The sequence below is a fragment of the Trichosurus vulpecula genome, chromosome 5 (genome assembly GCF_011100635.1).
Source record: "Trichosurus vulpecula isolate mTriVul1 chromosome 5, mTriVul1.pri, whole genome shotgun sequence".
Classification (NCBI taxonomy): domain Eukaryota; kingdom Metazoa; phylum Chordata; class Mammalia; order Diprotodontia; family Phalangeridae; genus Trichosurus; species Trichosurus vulpecula.
The window spans coordinates 174523305-174540312 of NC_050577.1; the positions used below are offsets into that span (position 1 = coordinate 174523305).

At 40.8% G+C, this 17008-nt stretch overlaps 1 protein-coding gene across 3 annotated transcripts in view; it reads left to right on the top strand.

Moving 5' to 3' along the window:
• ITIH5 (inter-alpha-trypsin inhibitor heavy chain 5) overlaps positions 1-17008 on the top strand; it is a 90999-nt gene that overhangs the window by 38591 nt on the left and 35400 nt on the right. For all 3 annotated transcript variants that reach the window (XM_036761274.1, XM_036761273.1, XM_036761275.1), the window contains exon 7: positions 846-962. In XM_036761274.1, the coding sequence (XP_036617169.1) occupies positions 846-962 (117 nt within the window). The remainder of the gene's footprint in view (positions 1-845; positions 963-17008) is intronic.

Here is a 17008-nt window from a genome sequence, read left to right on the forward strand (position 1 = left end):
GTATAGTGCAGTTATAATTTAAGTCTGGTATAGATATTAATCAAAGTGACTCTTCAGTGGCTAATTTGCCTTGAGGTTTTCTTGCTCTAGAGAGTTGGTGGGCATGTCAGAATACTGTGGTGTGTACTTAGAACAGACACTTAAGAAATATAAACCTAGGATGCTCACCATGTTAGATGCTAAGCAAATGTCTGGTGACAAAAATTGTGGAATTCCAAATAGACTAGAACCAAAGGAAACTGGGTAAACCTATTAATCAGGAATTTATTAAGTTCCTACTATGTGCCAGGCATTATGGTAGACCCTGGAGATGTGAAATAGTTTCTACCTTCTAGTAGCTCACATTCTATCAGGGGAAGCAACATGTACACATTTAACTATTTGTAAGATATATGTGATATATAAAAATATATACATATATACTATATATATACTGATTATATATATAATCAGTATATATATATACTGATTGCTTCAATTTTAAAGAAGAAATGTAATTTTCACACATATGTATGTGTATAATATTTATGTATGTGTATATATATATACACATACATAAATATATATGAAAATTACATTTCTTCTTTAAAATTGCGACAATCAGTATGACCAATAACAAAGTGATTCTATTCCCCACACCAGTTGAATGATCCTTTCAGAGGGTTTTGACTGGAGCCCAATTTGAATATTAGGTTGGAATTTTATGCATATCAATAATAACGGGTTCCAAGAAACCAGAGTCAGTGGCATTGGGAAACCCCAGACTCCAGAGAATTTGTCCATTTTCATTTCCCCCTCTAAATGTCCTAGATTCTGACATTCATATCCTCCCTTCTTTCCAACAGGTTCTGAATGGTTACTTTGTGCATTACTTTGCCCCCAAGGACCTCCCTCCTCTCCCCAAGAATGTGGTATTTGTCCTTGATAGCAGTGCATCCATGGTGGGAACCAAACTCAGACAGGTGAGTGAGGGTCAACTGTCTTATTATTCCTGGTTTTCTTCCATCCTAGCCTGTGGACAATGGTCCCTTCTGAGTAAAATCCAGCTGTTGCTGAATATAATTATAAAGTCACAACATGCAAGTGATTTTGCTTGGAAACAACACTCCATAACTGATTGGGTTAAACTATTGTAAGTCATCATTTCAGCGTGATGGGATTGAGGAGAGCGGAAGGACTGGCTGAATCTAATCTAATCATGCCGTGGCAACACTGAAACCAAGGTGACTGGTAGCATGAGGAATGTGATTGTAATAGGGATGTGGAAGAGGGATCAGATGTGTTTTTTTTTTTTTGGCTCTGAAGGGCAAAACTAGAAGTAATGTGTGGAAGGTGAAGAGAAGCAGATTTATGTTTGATATGATAAAAAGCATCCTAACCATTAGAATTACTGAAATTAGAATGGACAGTCTCAGGAGGTGTTGGTTTCTTTCTCAATGGAAATATTCAAACAGAGTTGGAGGATCACTTTTTGAGGATGTCGTAGGGAGAATTCTTGGTCAAGTAAAGATTGGACTAAAACTGTGGAATTCCAAAGACACTAGAACCAAAGGAAACGGGGTAACCCTATTAATCAGGAATTTATTAACCTCCTACTAAGTGCCAGGCATTATGGTAGACCCTGGAGATATGAAATAGTTTCTACTCTCTAGTAGATGGATTTTGAGAATCACTATAACTCTGAGTTTCTGTGAAGGTAGTGACTAGAGCCATTCATATCAAACTAAAATGAAAGCCTGTTGAACCACACGTTGCCTTAGAAAACCACAAATTACCTTTATGTTATATTTTTATTTGTTTTGCTACATATGTTCCAATTACATTTTAATCTACTTCCCTCACCTCTGAACTAGAACATTGCTCAAGAAATAATTTAGTGATTGAACTCGGAGAATCTGGGTTTCAACCTTGGCTCTGCCACTTATTATCTGTGTGACCTTGGGCAAGTCATTTAACGAAACTGGATGGTATAATGGATGGTGATAGACTTGGACTCAGGAAGACTGGAGTTCAAATCCTGCCTTAGACATTAACTTCTGTGTGATTCTAGGCAAGCCATATAACTTCTTTGGGCCTCAGTTTCCTCATGTGTAAAATGGAGATAATGGCACCCACATCACAGGGTTGCTGTGAGGATCGAATGAGATCATCCATGTCAAGGATTATTATGTAAATGTTACCTACTAATTTCTGTGGGCCTCAGTTTCCTCAACTCTAAAATAAGGGGGCTAGACTTGAGGATCTTTCAGCTCCCTTCAGCTGTAAATTTATGGTCCTGTGATGCTTTCTGGCATCCATCAAGCAAGGCTATGTCATTTTATAGCATGGTCTTGCTGCTGTATATATGTTTATCTCTCCCATCGCTGCCACTCTCTACCTCTTGCTTTTGCTCTGGAATAGTAATTAAGTCAGACAGTTAGGTAGCACAGTGAATAGAGCTGTGGCCTTGGAATCAGTAAGACCTGAGTTCAAATCCAGCCTCAGGCACTTACTAGCTGTGTGACCCTGGGCAAGTCACTTAACCCTGTTTGCCTCAGTTTCCTCATCTGTAAAATAAGCTGGAGAAGGAAATGGAAACCACGCCAGTGTCTCTGCCAAGAAAACCCCAAGAGTCACGAAGAGTCAGACATGACGGAAAACAACTAAGCAGCAACAAAAATAATTAAATCAAGGGTAATATTGCTACTGGAAAGGATATGGCAGATCTGTGGTCCCATTGCTCCACTCATAATCCCTGTGATTCCTAGGTCCAGACTCTCTTCCCTAGCCTCTATTCTCTTACATGTATATGCCCTATTAGAATATACCTTCTTGATGGCCTAGAAACATCTAATTTTTGTATCTCTAGTGCCTGGTACATAGTAAATGCTTATCCATCCATTCGTTCAGACTGATGTTTATCTGAGCATGCCCCGTTTTCATTATTTTCCTGTTCCCCTCCATGACCATCAACACATTTTACAACATCTAGGTGAGGAGGATAAATAACAGATTCAGTCAATCAATAAACATTTATTAAGCACCTGCTATGTGCCAGGCACTGTGCTAAATACTGGGTTTATGAAAATAAGCAAAAGACAGCCCCTGCCCTCAAGGAGCTCACAATCTAATGGGGGTTGGGACGACAAGCAAACAAATGTATACAAACAAGCTATATACGAGAAATCTAAGACATAATTAAAAGAAGGGAGACACTAGAATTAAGAAAGATTCCTGCTGAAGACTCCACATCATTTGATTTCCTTCGCCTTCCTTGGTCACTGAGTTATACAACTGCCACTCTTCTCTAATCCCCAAAGCCCTGGCATGTAGTTTTGGCTATGAAATTGAAGGGTGGCTTCTTTCCAGGAGAACCACCCCAAGCTAGCCAAAAATCTGCCAGGGGCTTGTGAGCAATTTCTTAGTGTAATTGCCGTCTTGAGTGGGTTAGAAAACTGCTGACTGTTTTAGCAGCTTTCAGCTTTTATGAAGCTGAAGCAATTCAAGGGACTGTTGTTAATCGGTACTTCCTGGGATAAAATGGTGCTACCTTTGCTGGTGAAGAGTATGTTATGAATTCCCCAATATGAGAGGCTTTTATGCGTTGGGAGCTTTAGCATGTCGTAGAATCACAGTGATGGAGAGGACCTCAAAGGTCCCCTATTAAAGTATGACTCTCTCCTACAGCATCCTGAGAACTAATGCCTTATCCATCCATACTGTGAAAGGCATGGCATATATTTCTAGGCCTAGTGGCATGATATTGAGTACAGAGAACACTTGGTCCCTGTTGGGTACAGTTGTTTTCAGAAAGGCATGACCAAAGACCTTGGATTCCTTCCTCACTCAATACCTGGGAGGAGGCAAAAGGGAGGAAAGGTGATAGATAGCAGATAAAGCCTAGGGGTGTAGGGAGGCAGGTGCTGGGAGAGGAACGTCCCAGTGAGGGAATCCTGGAGGTGGTGGCACAGGGCTGGTTGAAAGAGCTAGGCAGTGAGAGTGGAGGACCACGGGGCATACCATCTGTGGGAAAAAAGCACACTCCCACATTAGCTCCCTGGGTGAAAGTCCTGGTGGTACCATCTGACATTGCTCTGAGGGACAGGGAATGCTTTATGTGCTACTTCTGTTACATCCTAACCTCCATTAGAATATTTTTCCTTATGATAAGCTGGGATCTGCCTCCTTGCAGGTTTCATACATCATTCCTAGTTATGCCCTCTGGGGGCCAAGCAGGACAAATTGAATTTTTCTTCTTAAATATTTGAAAACAGCCATCGTGTCTTAATATTTTGCCAAAGGCTTACCCATTTCCCCTCAATCCCATGAACTAAGTTGAAGTGTCTCATCTTGCCAAGCTCTGAAATACTTTATCGTGAGTAATATGGTGTTGTTGGGGGATAGAAGGCACTTAGAAGTCCCTGGAGAGACTCCTGGATCAAGTGTTCTAGTTTTCATAATCTGACTATAGCAGGATTATGAATTGGAAGAAAAGTGAAATTGTCCGGGAATTAATTTTTGAAATCTCTTTTTGATGATTCAACACATCTCACGGCCATGTTCTTCCACATGATTCCGTAACAAACTTATCTAGGAGGTGAATTTCTGTTCTTCAGCTTGTTGATATGTGAAAGCTGTTGCTTCCCTAGTTCTAGAGCAGATAATGACAAGCAAAGGTAGTTTGATCTTATGCTTTCCAGGAAAGATGATGGAGAGATGGAGGGGGGCCTGTAGTAGGCAAAGCAAGAAAGAGAAAATGAATTCTTTTCATCTTACCATCTTGCTGAAAACAATGGCCTTATTCTCAGTAGAATGTGCTCACAGGAAACATAAGAAGATTGCCTAGTCTAACGAGTCCACCTTTCCTTGATCAAGGATTTTATTCTTGGCATCTTTCACTTTCTGTGCCACCTGTGCCAAAAGAGCCAGCACTGGTCCACAGATATTAAAGAGTCTGCCCAAAAAGACCTTTCTTGGCAAGTGTGGAGTAATTAATGCACCTTGTGGCAGATATTTTTCTTGCTATGGCTTTTCAAAAACTCATAGATAATTGGTATTTTTCTAGGATAATACCAGACTGGTTTCACATATAGTTTTTAAAAGGCTTTTTTCTTTATCTCTTCAATTTATTCAGTAAGTTAAGGGAATAAAAACTGAATAACCAGCCCTGAGTTTCAGGTCTGTAATTGCTAATCTAAAATGCAGAATGTGGGATCCAGTGGGCATGGTGTTGGATCACTTATAATGGACTTGATGTTCGTTATTTCTCTCTCCTTCACTGATTTGCTATACTTCCTTAAGGTTTTAGTTTCTCTAACAGTGAGCAGGGCAAGTCTCTCCCAGGGTTCATTAAGAAATCTCTTCTCCTCTCCCCCCCCCTCCCCTCCCCTCCCCCCTCCCCCCTCCTCTCCTCTCCTCTCCTCTCCTCTACTCTCCTCTCTTCCCCTCCCTCTCCTCTCCTGTGTCCAGGAGCTACTCATGGTCCAGTCCCAATCTGATCAACAGGGGAACTTTGCCTTGATCTATTTCTGACCTGGGAAAGTCTGCCCCTCCTTAAGCAACCTGGTGGCCCTCTCTGACCTTACCCACCCTCAGCCCTCCACATCTACTCCAAGAGGCTTGCCATATTAATGCTGGGCATCCAATTAGCTTAGCCCACTGCAGCTCAGAACTCCCGAACTCAAGCGATCCACCAGCCTCAACCTTCCTGTTGGCAGGAATTACACACATGTCCCTCCATGCTTGGCTGTTTTGTATTTTTCAAAGAATGGGTGACACAACCTGTAGCCTGCCTGCTCCATGATGTTCATGCATTCCCTCCCTGCCCCTAAATCCCCTGCCAAAGAAGAAGATCCAGCCAATTTAGCATCATAAGTGTGAACGACAAAGGAATATAGCCCAATCTCTGATAGATTAGTGGTTCTTAAACTTGATTATTTGACATTTAGAGCATTAACCAAGCCTTTGGCATGTATAGAAGACAAACATTGTTTCTTGCCTACCTCCCCTCCCCATTCCTTAGTTTAAGATTCAGAGCTAGAAGATGAAGTATAAACAGGGAGAAGTCAGGATGTATGATTAGGAATAGAAGAATGTCCCCAAGATTGAGAGGCTTGAAAGTATATATTACATTAAATGAGCAAACAGGGTGTCAGGGAGATGAAGAGATTTATCTCTAGCTCATATCTCCTAGTTAAGTGGTGGCACTGAGATTACAACCCAGGTCTTCTGAATTCCAGTCCCATGTTTTTTGTTTTCTCCAAAACAAAAGCCAGACAAATCCTGGGAGGCTGTTGAAGGTGTGCATCATTGGCTTGGAAGAATCCATGGGAGCAAGAGCTTGGAAGGGGCCAAGTGGACGTTGTGTGATCCACTTAGGAGAGAATTTGGTGAATGGACACAAGGAGATAAAAAAGGAGGAGAGTTGAAGGGGTACGAAGATAAATGAGACATTACTTGAAAATTCTTTCAAGAAGTACTGAAAATTGGCACTGCACAAATATCATGCAGAGTAATTCTTGGTACTCTTCCTCTTCCCCATGCTACCTCCCACCTCCACTAACTGTCAGGTTGTTGGCCTTTGTGTAAACATCTGAAAATGAGCCCACAAGAAGAGAGGGAAGCATAGCCACCCCCTGCCTTTGTTCTAATCTTTCTCTCTAGGGCAATGACTAATTGGAGTGTAATCTGAGGTCACTCCAGTTGATAGCAACTCATCAGAGAAGGGTGAATGCCTCTGTCAACACTTGGCCACCGACAGATCAGTGTTGTAGAAACACATCACAACTATGAAGAACTGGGACTTGGGAGACTTTATAGGCAGCAGAAAGAGCGGATGCCTCCCAGCTATGACTCAGAGACGTGAAGTAATACATGGAAGACAGAGAGCAAAATTCTTTTTCTCCTAGCCTATTAGCACAGATTTGAGTTTTTAGTTTCAAAGAAATTGCTTTTTAGTAATAGTAATATTATTATTAATATACTTTTCTAATTCAAGTCCCTGTAGTTTCTTCAAAGAATTGGGAAGCAAACAAAAATGTTCAGGATAACAATTAATAGGATATTATTTGGTAAGAGATACCTTGCATCTTGAATTCCAAAGCAAAAATCAAATACATGGTCAATCAACAAATATTTATTAAGTGTCTACTATGTGTGAGACACTGTGCTAGGCACTGGGGACACAAAGACAAAAATGAAACAGGTCCTGCCTTTAAGGAACTTATAATTTACCAGGGGAGACATGTATACATGTTATAAATTTATACTATATATACATATATGTGTTTCTGTATTTACATGTGTGTATGTACATATATATGTATGTACATACATATACATATAACTTGAGATGGGGGAAGGTACTAGAAGTAGGGATAGTAGGTGGTGCAGTGGACACAGTGCCAGGCCTGGGTCAAGAAGATTCATCTTCCTGAGTTCAAATCTGTCCTCAGATATTTACTAACCATTGTGACCCTGGGCAAGTCTCCTAACCCTGTTTGATTCAGTTTTCTCATCAATAAATGAGGTGGAGGAGGAAATGGCAAACCACTCCAGTATCTTTGCCAAGGAAACCCCAAATGGGGTTAAAAAGAGTTGGACATGACTGAAAATGACTGAACAACAACGCTAGAAGTAAGAGGAATCAGAAAAGGCTTCCTGTAGAAGGAGGCACCTGAGTTTTGAAGGAAATTAGGGATTCTAAGAGGTGGAGGTGAAGAGAGATGCCTTCTAGGCAAAGGCAGAAGGAAATTGGAGTAGGGAGTATGAGGAAGAGTGAGGAGCACAGTTTGGCTGAACTCCATGTGGCATACACAAAGAGAAATAATTTAGGAAAAGCCTGGAAAGAGAGATTGTGAAGGCAGGTTGTGAAGGACTTAAAATGCCAAATAGAAGAAGACTTCATACTTAATTCTAGATTAATAGATGGAAGAGACCTCTCCACTAGTTTAAGATTTTTGTTTTGCAGATGAGGAAATGGATGCCAAGAGAACTGAAGATCACAAAAATTCACAAGTAGCAGAGTCAGGATTCGAATCCTGGTCCTCTGACTCCAAACTCTATTCTCTTTACCCTTGAGTAGTTAGCATGACCAAAGACAGGTGGACAGGAATGAGCACAGTGTATTCACAGGACAATGAAAGAGACAGTAAGAAAATATTGAGAAAATAGTGTTGGCTGGAGGACTGGGGTGTAATGGCTGTAGAAGCAGATGGGCTTAAATTATGCAGAGTCTTGAAAGCACAAAGAATTTGGGATTTTATGTTCAGAGAAAATGGGAATAGCTTTTGAACAGGTGACCAATACAATGGAAAAAATGTTTTAAGATATTTAAAGTTCTGAAAAATGCTGTCTACTTTCAGAAAAAGAACCGATAGAATATTAATGCAGGTCAAAGCATACTTTTTTCCTTGCTTTATTTTTCTTTTTATTTTTTGTCTGTGTTTTCTTTTGCAACGTGGCTAGCATGGAAATGCACTGCACATGTATAACCTATGTCAAATTGCTTGCCTTCTCAAGGAGTGGGGAGGAGAGGGAGGGAGAGAATTTGGAGCTCAAAATTTAAAAAAAAAATGAATGTTAAAAATGTTTTCACATGTAATCGGGGGAAAAAACTAATATATATATGTTTTTTTTGAAAAGTTTAATCTTCCAATGGTATACTATATGGATGAGAGTGGGGAAAGACTAAAGCCAGGTAGAGAAGTTTGGAGGCTATTTCAGTGAGCCTGGTGGGAGGTGATCAGGATTCGGATGGAATAGTGGCGAAGGAAAAGGAAAGGAATGGATGGATATGAGAGACATTTCAAAGGTGGGACTTGTTAGCTGATTCAATATGAGAGAAGAATGAAAGGGAGAAGTAAGAAATAATTTCAATATTTTGAGGCTGAAGTAATGGTTTCACCAAGGACAATAGTGTGAAGAGAACAGCAGAGGTTGAAAGACGGAGCATTAGTTGGGGTTAAAGGACGAAGACAGAGGAAAAGCAGTTGGAGAGAAATAGAACTAAGTCACTGTGGTGGAACAGAAACTCCTGGCTTGATGTTCGGGAATGGAAAGGTTAAACAGCAGTGTTAATTGCCCCAGAAGGAGAGAGAAATGAGGATTGAGAAAAGGACTTCGGTGATGATCGAGATGTGATGCCCAGGGGACTGGTTGGGACAGAAGTTAATTTGAAGAGCGGCAAAGGCAGGAATAGTCGGTAAATAATTGGCATTTTCCAACCAATGTGGGCAAGCTCATGATACCGTGGAAGTTTGTATGCTAAAGTTGCCTCATTAAATTAAGAGCTGAGACTGGTCTAAGAGCCTTTAGGTTTTTAATGCTGAAGCACAATCATAACTGGGGCAGGGCTAATGGAAGTTTGACTCCACTGGGAGCATTAAGGTTTGAGGGGCACTGATTAAATAGTCCTGCCTCACCCCCCCAGAAGGTAAGGGCCCTCTGCCTGTCCCCCCACACTAAGTGATGACAGTCTTGTTGGCCAATACTTCCTCCAACAGTGAACTCACTTCCTTGTACTTTTCCTCCTTTTTGCCATTCCTTCTCTTCCTCCCCTAACTCTCCCCCAACCTCAGTCCTTCAGCAGTAAAAATTTAAAGGTGTTATCTGGCATTTCCTCTTTACCCTGCCCCCTCCTTGCCTCAGTCATGCAAATCTTTAGGCTCTTTCCCTGCTCTGCCAAGAGAAAACCAGACGGCTGATGTGAAGAGTGACTGAACAAATGTTCTTCTCACTTGGTATTGAATACTGTCCAACATTTGTTTGATAACCTCTGTACCAAGAAGGCCTGGTTTTGGTCTGGGCTTCTGGTAGATTAGCACATTCATGAACAAAGCTGTCACCTCAATGGATACTTGGTATTGCCAGCCTCAGCCACCCATAATTTTCGAGGCACAGGAAGGGAGAGGGTGGTTTGCTAATCACAAATTCATTTGTATTTATGGCTGATATGTCCTACTTCTATCTGAGAATAATATGAAATATTTTTTCATTTGTCAAATAGAGAATATTAGTACTTCATGACTCACAAGAGGCTAGAGAGTTAGTATAAAGTAAGTTAAAAAAAAACCCCATAAGACTATCAGACAATAGTTTTACTGGGGCTTCCCACACTAGTGCCAATACAGTGATGCATCAAGTGATATGTGAAGAAAAATAGGGAGTATTTCATTACACTAGGGGCATTTTTTTCTTGAAGTGAAATTCTTATTCAGCTACAGTTTGATATTTGGGGTTTGTGGCCAAAAGGACCCTAACATTTTGACCCCAAAAGTCTATGGTAATTTGTATGAAGGCCCTATGAAAAGGGGGGAGGACCCTTGTAAATATTTAGTCTCTTTTCATGTATCTTGGCATTCCTCTAGTGATTATCCTGTGTTGCTGAATAATCACAGAACATGTACCATCACCATTGCCAAGAGTCCAGGCCTGATTTACAGGAGGGGAAATTTGACTAATGTCCTTATCATTGAGGAGAGCATTCAAGCATCAAGAACAGTGCTATCCAAACTCTGTCCTCCCCTCGGCACAGATAAGGGCACATTTTATCTGGAATCGCCCGGTCTTTTTTACTTGAATTTATTCAGTATTTGTTTTGTTCCATCCTCTCTCACTGAAACAAAAAGCAACATTGAAAAGGGAGCTGAAGGGGAGAGAGAGCCATGGCCCTGAGCTTGTAGCGAACAGAGAAAGAATAGATTGTCTTTTCAGGGGGAAGGAGACAAGGCGGAGGAATTGTAGAGCGAAGAAAAATGCTCTATGGCAAAAAGTCCTGACTTTGTATTCTTGAGAGAGGGATACATGGCCTAGTGAATAAAACTAAAGATTAGGATTGAGGCCTGTTACTCTGCTCCCAGTCCTACCTTACTGTGGGAGGTGACAAGTTATGGGGACAGGTGCAGGTTCAAGACCAGGTCAGCCAAGGCAAGGCTGAGAGAGTAAAGGCTAAGAACCTACTCACGGTAACCTCATTCTGCTTTCCCTTGTGTAGACTACTAGGATTTTCTCCATGTTGCTTCCTAAATACTGGTATATGGGAAGGACTTGAACCCCAGAGCCATACAATCTCCATGCTCAGGGCACCAGTGGGACAGTTTTCCATGATGCTACCTCTTTCCACAGTCAACCAACCAACGAGCCATCATTTATTAAACATCTATTAAGTGCCAAACACTATGCTAAATGCTGAAGATACAAAGAAAGGGAAAAAATACCACCCCACAGGTTTCTGATCTCAAGGGAGAAATTGCAAAAAGCTATGTACAAACAAGGGGCAGCTAGGTGGCCCAGTGGATCAAGTGCTGGGCCTAGGGTCAAGCAGCCTCATCCTCCTGAGTTCAAACCTAGCCTCAGACACTCACTAACTATGTGACCCTGAGCAAGTCACTTAACCCTGTTTGCCTCAGTTTCCTCATCTGTAAAATGATCTGGAGAAGGAAATGGCAAACCACTCCAGGATCTTTGCCAAGAAAACCCCAAAAGGGGTCAAGAAGAATCAGACACAACTAAAAATTGACTGAACAACAGCCACAAATGTACAAACTAGATGATATATACAGGATAAATTGGAGAAAATCTCAGAGGGAAGTTTAAATAAAGTTTAAGAGGACTGGGAAAGGCTTCTTATGGGACGTTAGTTGAGACTTGAAGGAAGCAAAGGAAGGTAAAGATTAGGACAGAAAGAGTTCCAGGCATGGGAGATAGCCAGTAAAAATTCCTGGAGTCAGAAGATGGATTGTCAATTGTGAGGAACCACAAAAACAATGTTGCTGTATCTCAGAGTGCATAGAGGGGAGTAATGTGTAAGAAGATAGGTAGGAGGGGCCAGGTTGTAAAGGTTTTTAAAACCAAACAGAGGATATTGTACTTGATCCTAGAGGCAGCAGGAAGCCCCTGGAGGTGAATGAATGAGAAGAGGGAGGTGAGGGCCATGGTTATACCTGCACTTTAGGGAGTAGAGGATAGACTGGAGTAGGGAGAGACTTAGGTCAGGCTAGAGGGACAGTCCAGGTGTGAGGTGATAAAGGCCCGTACTAGTGGTGGCAATGACAGAGGCAAGAAGGGCACAGAAAGAGATGTTGGGAAGCTAGAGATGACAGGATTTAGCAACTGATTAGATATGGAGGGAGTGGGGCAGTGAGAGAGAAGAGTTGAGGATGATACCCAAGTTGTAAGTCGGGGTGACTGGGAGAATGTATGCATAGAAACAAGTAAACACACACACACACACACACACACACACACACATACACACACACACACACACCACAAGGTTCTTTCACAAGTTCCTAGGTCTCCAAAACCCTTGAGTTCCCCATCCAAGCACATACCACTCACTTGTATACTGCTACTAACCTGTCTTTATCATTGCCTCACACCACTCATCTTTGGGTCAATCTGTCCACCCCATCCGTGCTCTGCTCCCTACACACACCTTGTTGTTCTTCAGTTGCTTTTTCAGTCACGTCTATCTCTCTGGAGCCCCATTTGGGGTTTTCTTGGCAGAGATACTGGAGTGGTTTGCCATTTCCTTCTCCAGCTCATTTTACAGATGAGGAAACCGAAGCAAACAAGGTTAAGTGACTTGCCTAGGGCCACACAGCTAAGAAGTGTCTGAGGTCAGATTTGAACTTGGGAAGATGAGTCTTCCTGACTCCAGGCCAGACACTCGATCTAACATGCCACACAGCTGCCCCCTACCACTATGGCAAATAGTGATCAACACCATCAATAGCCTTTTGATACCCTGGAGGTTAATTAAAATTCTGGGCAGCTTCAATTCTCTGCCCCCAACTGCCTGATCTCTAAAATGAGAGAATTGGACTAGATAGCCCTGTGTTCTCTTCTCACTCTACATTTATGTGTCTATCAGACAGATGCAGACTGTTGAAGGGCAGGGTACCTACCCAGTGAGATATTTATTTTAAAATTAATTAATTAATTAATTTTAAGTTTTCAACATTCACTTTTATAAGATTTTTGAGTTCTAAATTCTCCCCCTCCACTCTCCCTTCCTGAAGGTGGTATATAATCTGACATAGGCTATACATGTATGATCATATTAAACTTATTTCCACATTAGTTATCTTGTGAAAAAAGAATCAGAACAAAAAAACATGAGAAAGAAAAAGCAAAAAACAATAAAAAAGAAAAAATAGTATACTTCAATGTGCATTCAGACTCCATAGCTCTTTCTCTGAACGTGAATAGCATTTTCCATCATGAGTCTTTTGGAATTGTCTTAGATCATTGCATTGCTCCGAAGAGCTAAGTCTAACAAAGTTGGCCATCACATAATGTTGCTGTTACTGTGTACAATGTTCTCCTGGTTCTGCTCATTTCACTCAGCATCAGTTCGTTCAAATCTTTCCAGGTTTTCCTGAAGTCCGCTTGCTCACCGTTTCTTATGGAATAACAGTATTCCATAACATTCATATGCCACAACTTGTTCAGCCATTCCCCAGTTGATGGACATCCCTTTGAGTTCCACCACAAAAAGTACTGCTCTAAATATTTTTGTACATGTAGGTCCTTTCCCCTTTTTTATGATCTCTTTGGGATACAGATGTAGTAGTGGTATTGCTGGATCAAAGGGTGTACACAGTTTTACAGACCTTTGGGCATAGTTCCAGATTGTTCTCCAGAATGGTTGGATCAATTCACAATTCCACCAACAATGAATGCATTAGTGTTCCAATTTTCCCACATCTTCTCCAATATTTACCATTTTTCTGTTTTGTCACGTCAGCCAATCTGATAGGTATGATGTGATACCTCAGAGTTGTTTTGATTTGTATATCTCTAATCAGTGATTTAGAGCATTTTTTCATATGACTATAGATAGCTTTAATTTCTTCATCTGAAAACTGCCTGTTCATATCCTTTGATGATTTATGAATTGGGGAATGACTTGTATTCTTATAGATTTGACTAAGTTCTCTATATATTTTAGAAATGAGGCCTTTATCAGAGATATTGGCTGTAAAAATTTTTTCCCAACTTTCTGTTTCCCTTCCAATCTTGGTTGCATTGGCTTCGTTTATGCAAAAACTTTTTAATTTAATGTAATCAAAATCATCCATTTTGCATTTCATAATGTTCTCTATCTCTTGTTTGGTCATAAATTCTTCCCTTTTCCACAGATCTGACAGGCAAACTATTCCTTGCTCTCCTAATTTGCTTATAGTTTCACCCTTTATGTCTAAATCATGTACCCATTTTGACCTCATCTTGGTATACGGTATAAGATGTTGGTCTATGCCTACCAGTGAGACATTCTTGAAGTTCATTGCTCATCCTTCATTTTGGCATTTTGATTTTTTAAAATCTCCACTTTCCAGCACAAAGCAGCTCTAAAATGCCTAAAATGTGTATTCTGGATGTTACTCTCCCTATCAAAGGAGAACTGGTGGCTGAGATTGAAGTGATGGGAATATGGTGGGAGAAATCACACTGTAGCTCAAAGGAAACCTGTGTCACCCAGCTAGTATGTGACACAGAAGGGAAATGACCCTGGATCTTCCTAATTGCAAGGCAGGTTCTCTGTGCACTGTATCATGTTACTTGTCACCTAAAGTCATTAGGCAATAGTAATAGGGGAATGGTAGAAGCACTCAGTCATTAATTCAATAACCATTTATTAAGTTTGCCTTCTATGTGCAAATACCAGTCCTGATGCAATGATAAAAGATGATCTATAGCACACAGTGAGGTTCTACTACCTACTTATATCTTCACACACTCTTGTTGTTCAGTCATGTATGACTCTTCAATAGCCTGTGGACAGTTAGTACTATCCATGGCGGTTTTCTTAGCAAAGATACTGGAGAGGTCTGCTGTTTCTTTCTCCAGTGAGTTAAGGCAAACAGAGGTCACACAGCTAGTATGTGTCTGAGGTTTGATTTGAACTCAAGTCTTCCTTACTCCAGCCCCAGCAATCTATCCACTTCAACTGCCTAGCTGCCTTCTCTCTACCTGCCAGCTTGCTGTTCCCTCTCTCCAAACCCCAAGCCTTTGCATAGGCTATCCCTGATGCCTGGAATACCCTTCATCCTCACCTCTGCCTCAAATAATCCCTAAATTCCTTCACCACCACCTCCATTGGAAGGTTTTCCTGAACCCTACTTGATAGTACTTTCTCCATCTTCAAATTACCTTTTGTTTACTTATTTATTTACATATTTTATAAGCCAATAGAATTTCAGCTCTTAGGAGGTAGTTTAAAAAATTTTTTTGTCGTTTTATTGCAGTTGCCTAGAACATTGTAAGCATTTAATGAATATACAGCTAGATGGCATGTGGTCGATACTAGGCCTAGAGTCAGAAAGACTGTGGGATCAAATGTGGGATCAAACACTGAATAGCTGCATGACCTTGGGCAAGTCACTTAAAAACAAACAACCAAAAAAAAAACCCCCTTTTGCCTCTGTTTCTTCAACTCCAAAATGGGGATAAGAAATAGCATCTCTACCTCCTTGGGTTGTGAGGATCAAACAAGATGAGATCTGTAAAGCACTCAGTAGCACAGTGCCTGGCACATAGTAGGTGTTATATAAATGCTATTCTTATTATCGTTATTAGATGCATTGAAATGAATTGAATTTTTAAAAAGTGAAGTTGACCTCTAAGTGACCAGGCATTTGCCCAATATTAAACCAGTCTGCTCCCTTCTTTCTGAGACTGCCTTTAGAAAACAGCATTATTTCAGGTTTGTTCAGGGTGGTTGGTCATAGTATTTTTCTGTGGCTTAAGTCGGATGGACACATATAAGGTTTTAAATGTGGTACTTTTTCTGATGTTCAGTGTGAATATAGCTGGAGACTAAATCAACACGTGCAATTCAGTGCAACAATCAGTGATAAAAAAAACTTACACCTATTTATTACACACATGCAAGACGCAAGCCACTCTTTTAGGTGCCGAAGACAAAGTCCAATGTGGGAAGAGTTTCCCCTCCAGCCGTCCCAATTTTGGTCCCTTCTACAAATACGGTAGTTATCATAGGAGACTACCGACCATATGGAAAAATGATAGAGAAAATCAAAATGTGTTGGTATAGAGTGAAGCAAGTGAATAGGACCCTTAGTGTGTAGAAGTAATGCCTAACACATCAGCCGCCTTTGAACTTGGCTTTCACATATATGTCATAATTTTCCCTCTCTCTTTGCACAACCCAAGAATTGTAACAAAAATACCATTGGCATCAGAATTTATGCCTTGTCTGATGCAGATACAAAAATATTTGAAAATGTCTGTTTCATGGGGACCCTGAGAAGTATTATACAGACAGTTGGTCTTTCATTGGCTGTACTGAAGCTTCACCCTGAGGCTTTTATTATGTAATATCTTCCCACTTTTAAAGGGGTTGATGCAGTTTTAAAGTGGTTCACCAGTTGTTGGTTACAACAGTCACACATTTCTCCCTTCCAAGGCTGTGCCAAGAGCATGGAGGAAAATGCTATCATTTGGATTTGGTCCTTGAGGGAGTAGGTCACTGATATCAGGGTACACTGCTGTACCAGAATCCTCCACTGTGATCAGTGGCCATAACAAGGGAGGAGTATATGAGCAATGGCCTAACGATGACAGCTGAGGAAGGGAAATTAGCCCTCCAATAGTCTCCGTTCTGGTGCCTTCTAAGGGCAAAGGAACAAATCATCACAAGAGATAGTGTGATCTTTTTTTCCTAGTGTTCTAAAAGAAAATGGTAAGTCATGAAAACCCTTACATTTATAGATGGAGAATTTGAGAAAGAGAGATTAAGAGACTTGCTTCAAGTATAAATAATAAATCAAAGGCAGAGCTAGGATTAACTTCCATAACTATGTTTTTTTAAGGAAAAACCTTTTGACCTAAGGAATGTATGTACAAGAAATGGAATTAATTCCATCGAATGGTACTTTGTCAAAAAGTTAGTATTACCTATTATAATCCTAGAAAGTATTCAAAAGAACAAGTTAGAAGCCATCCTTTGTACCATCTTGGCTCTAGGCCCCAACACCTGCTTCCTGGCAGATGTGTGTTGCTT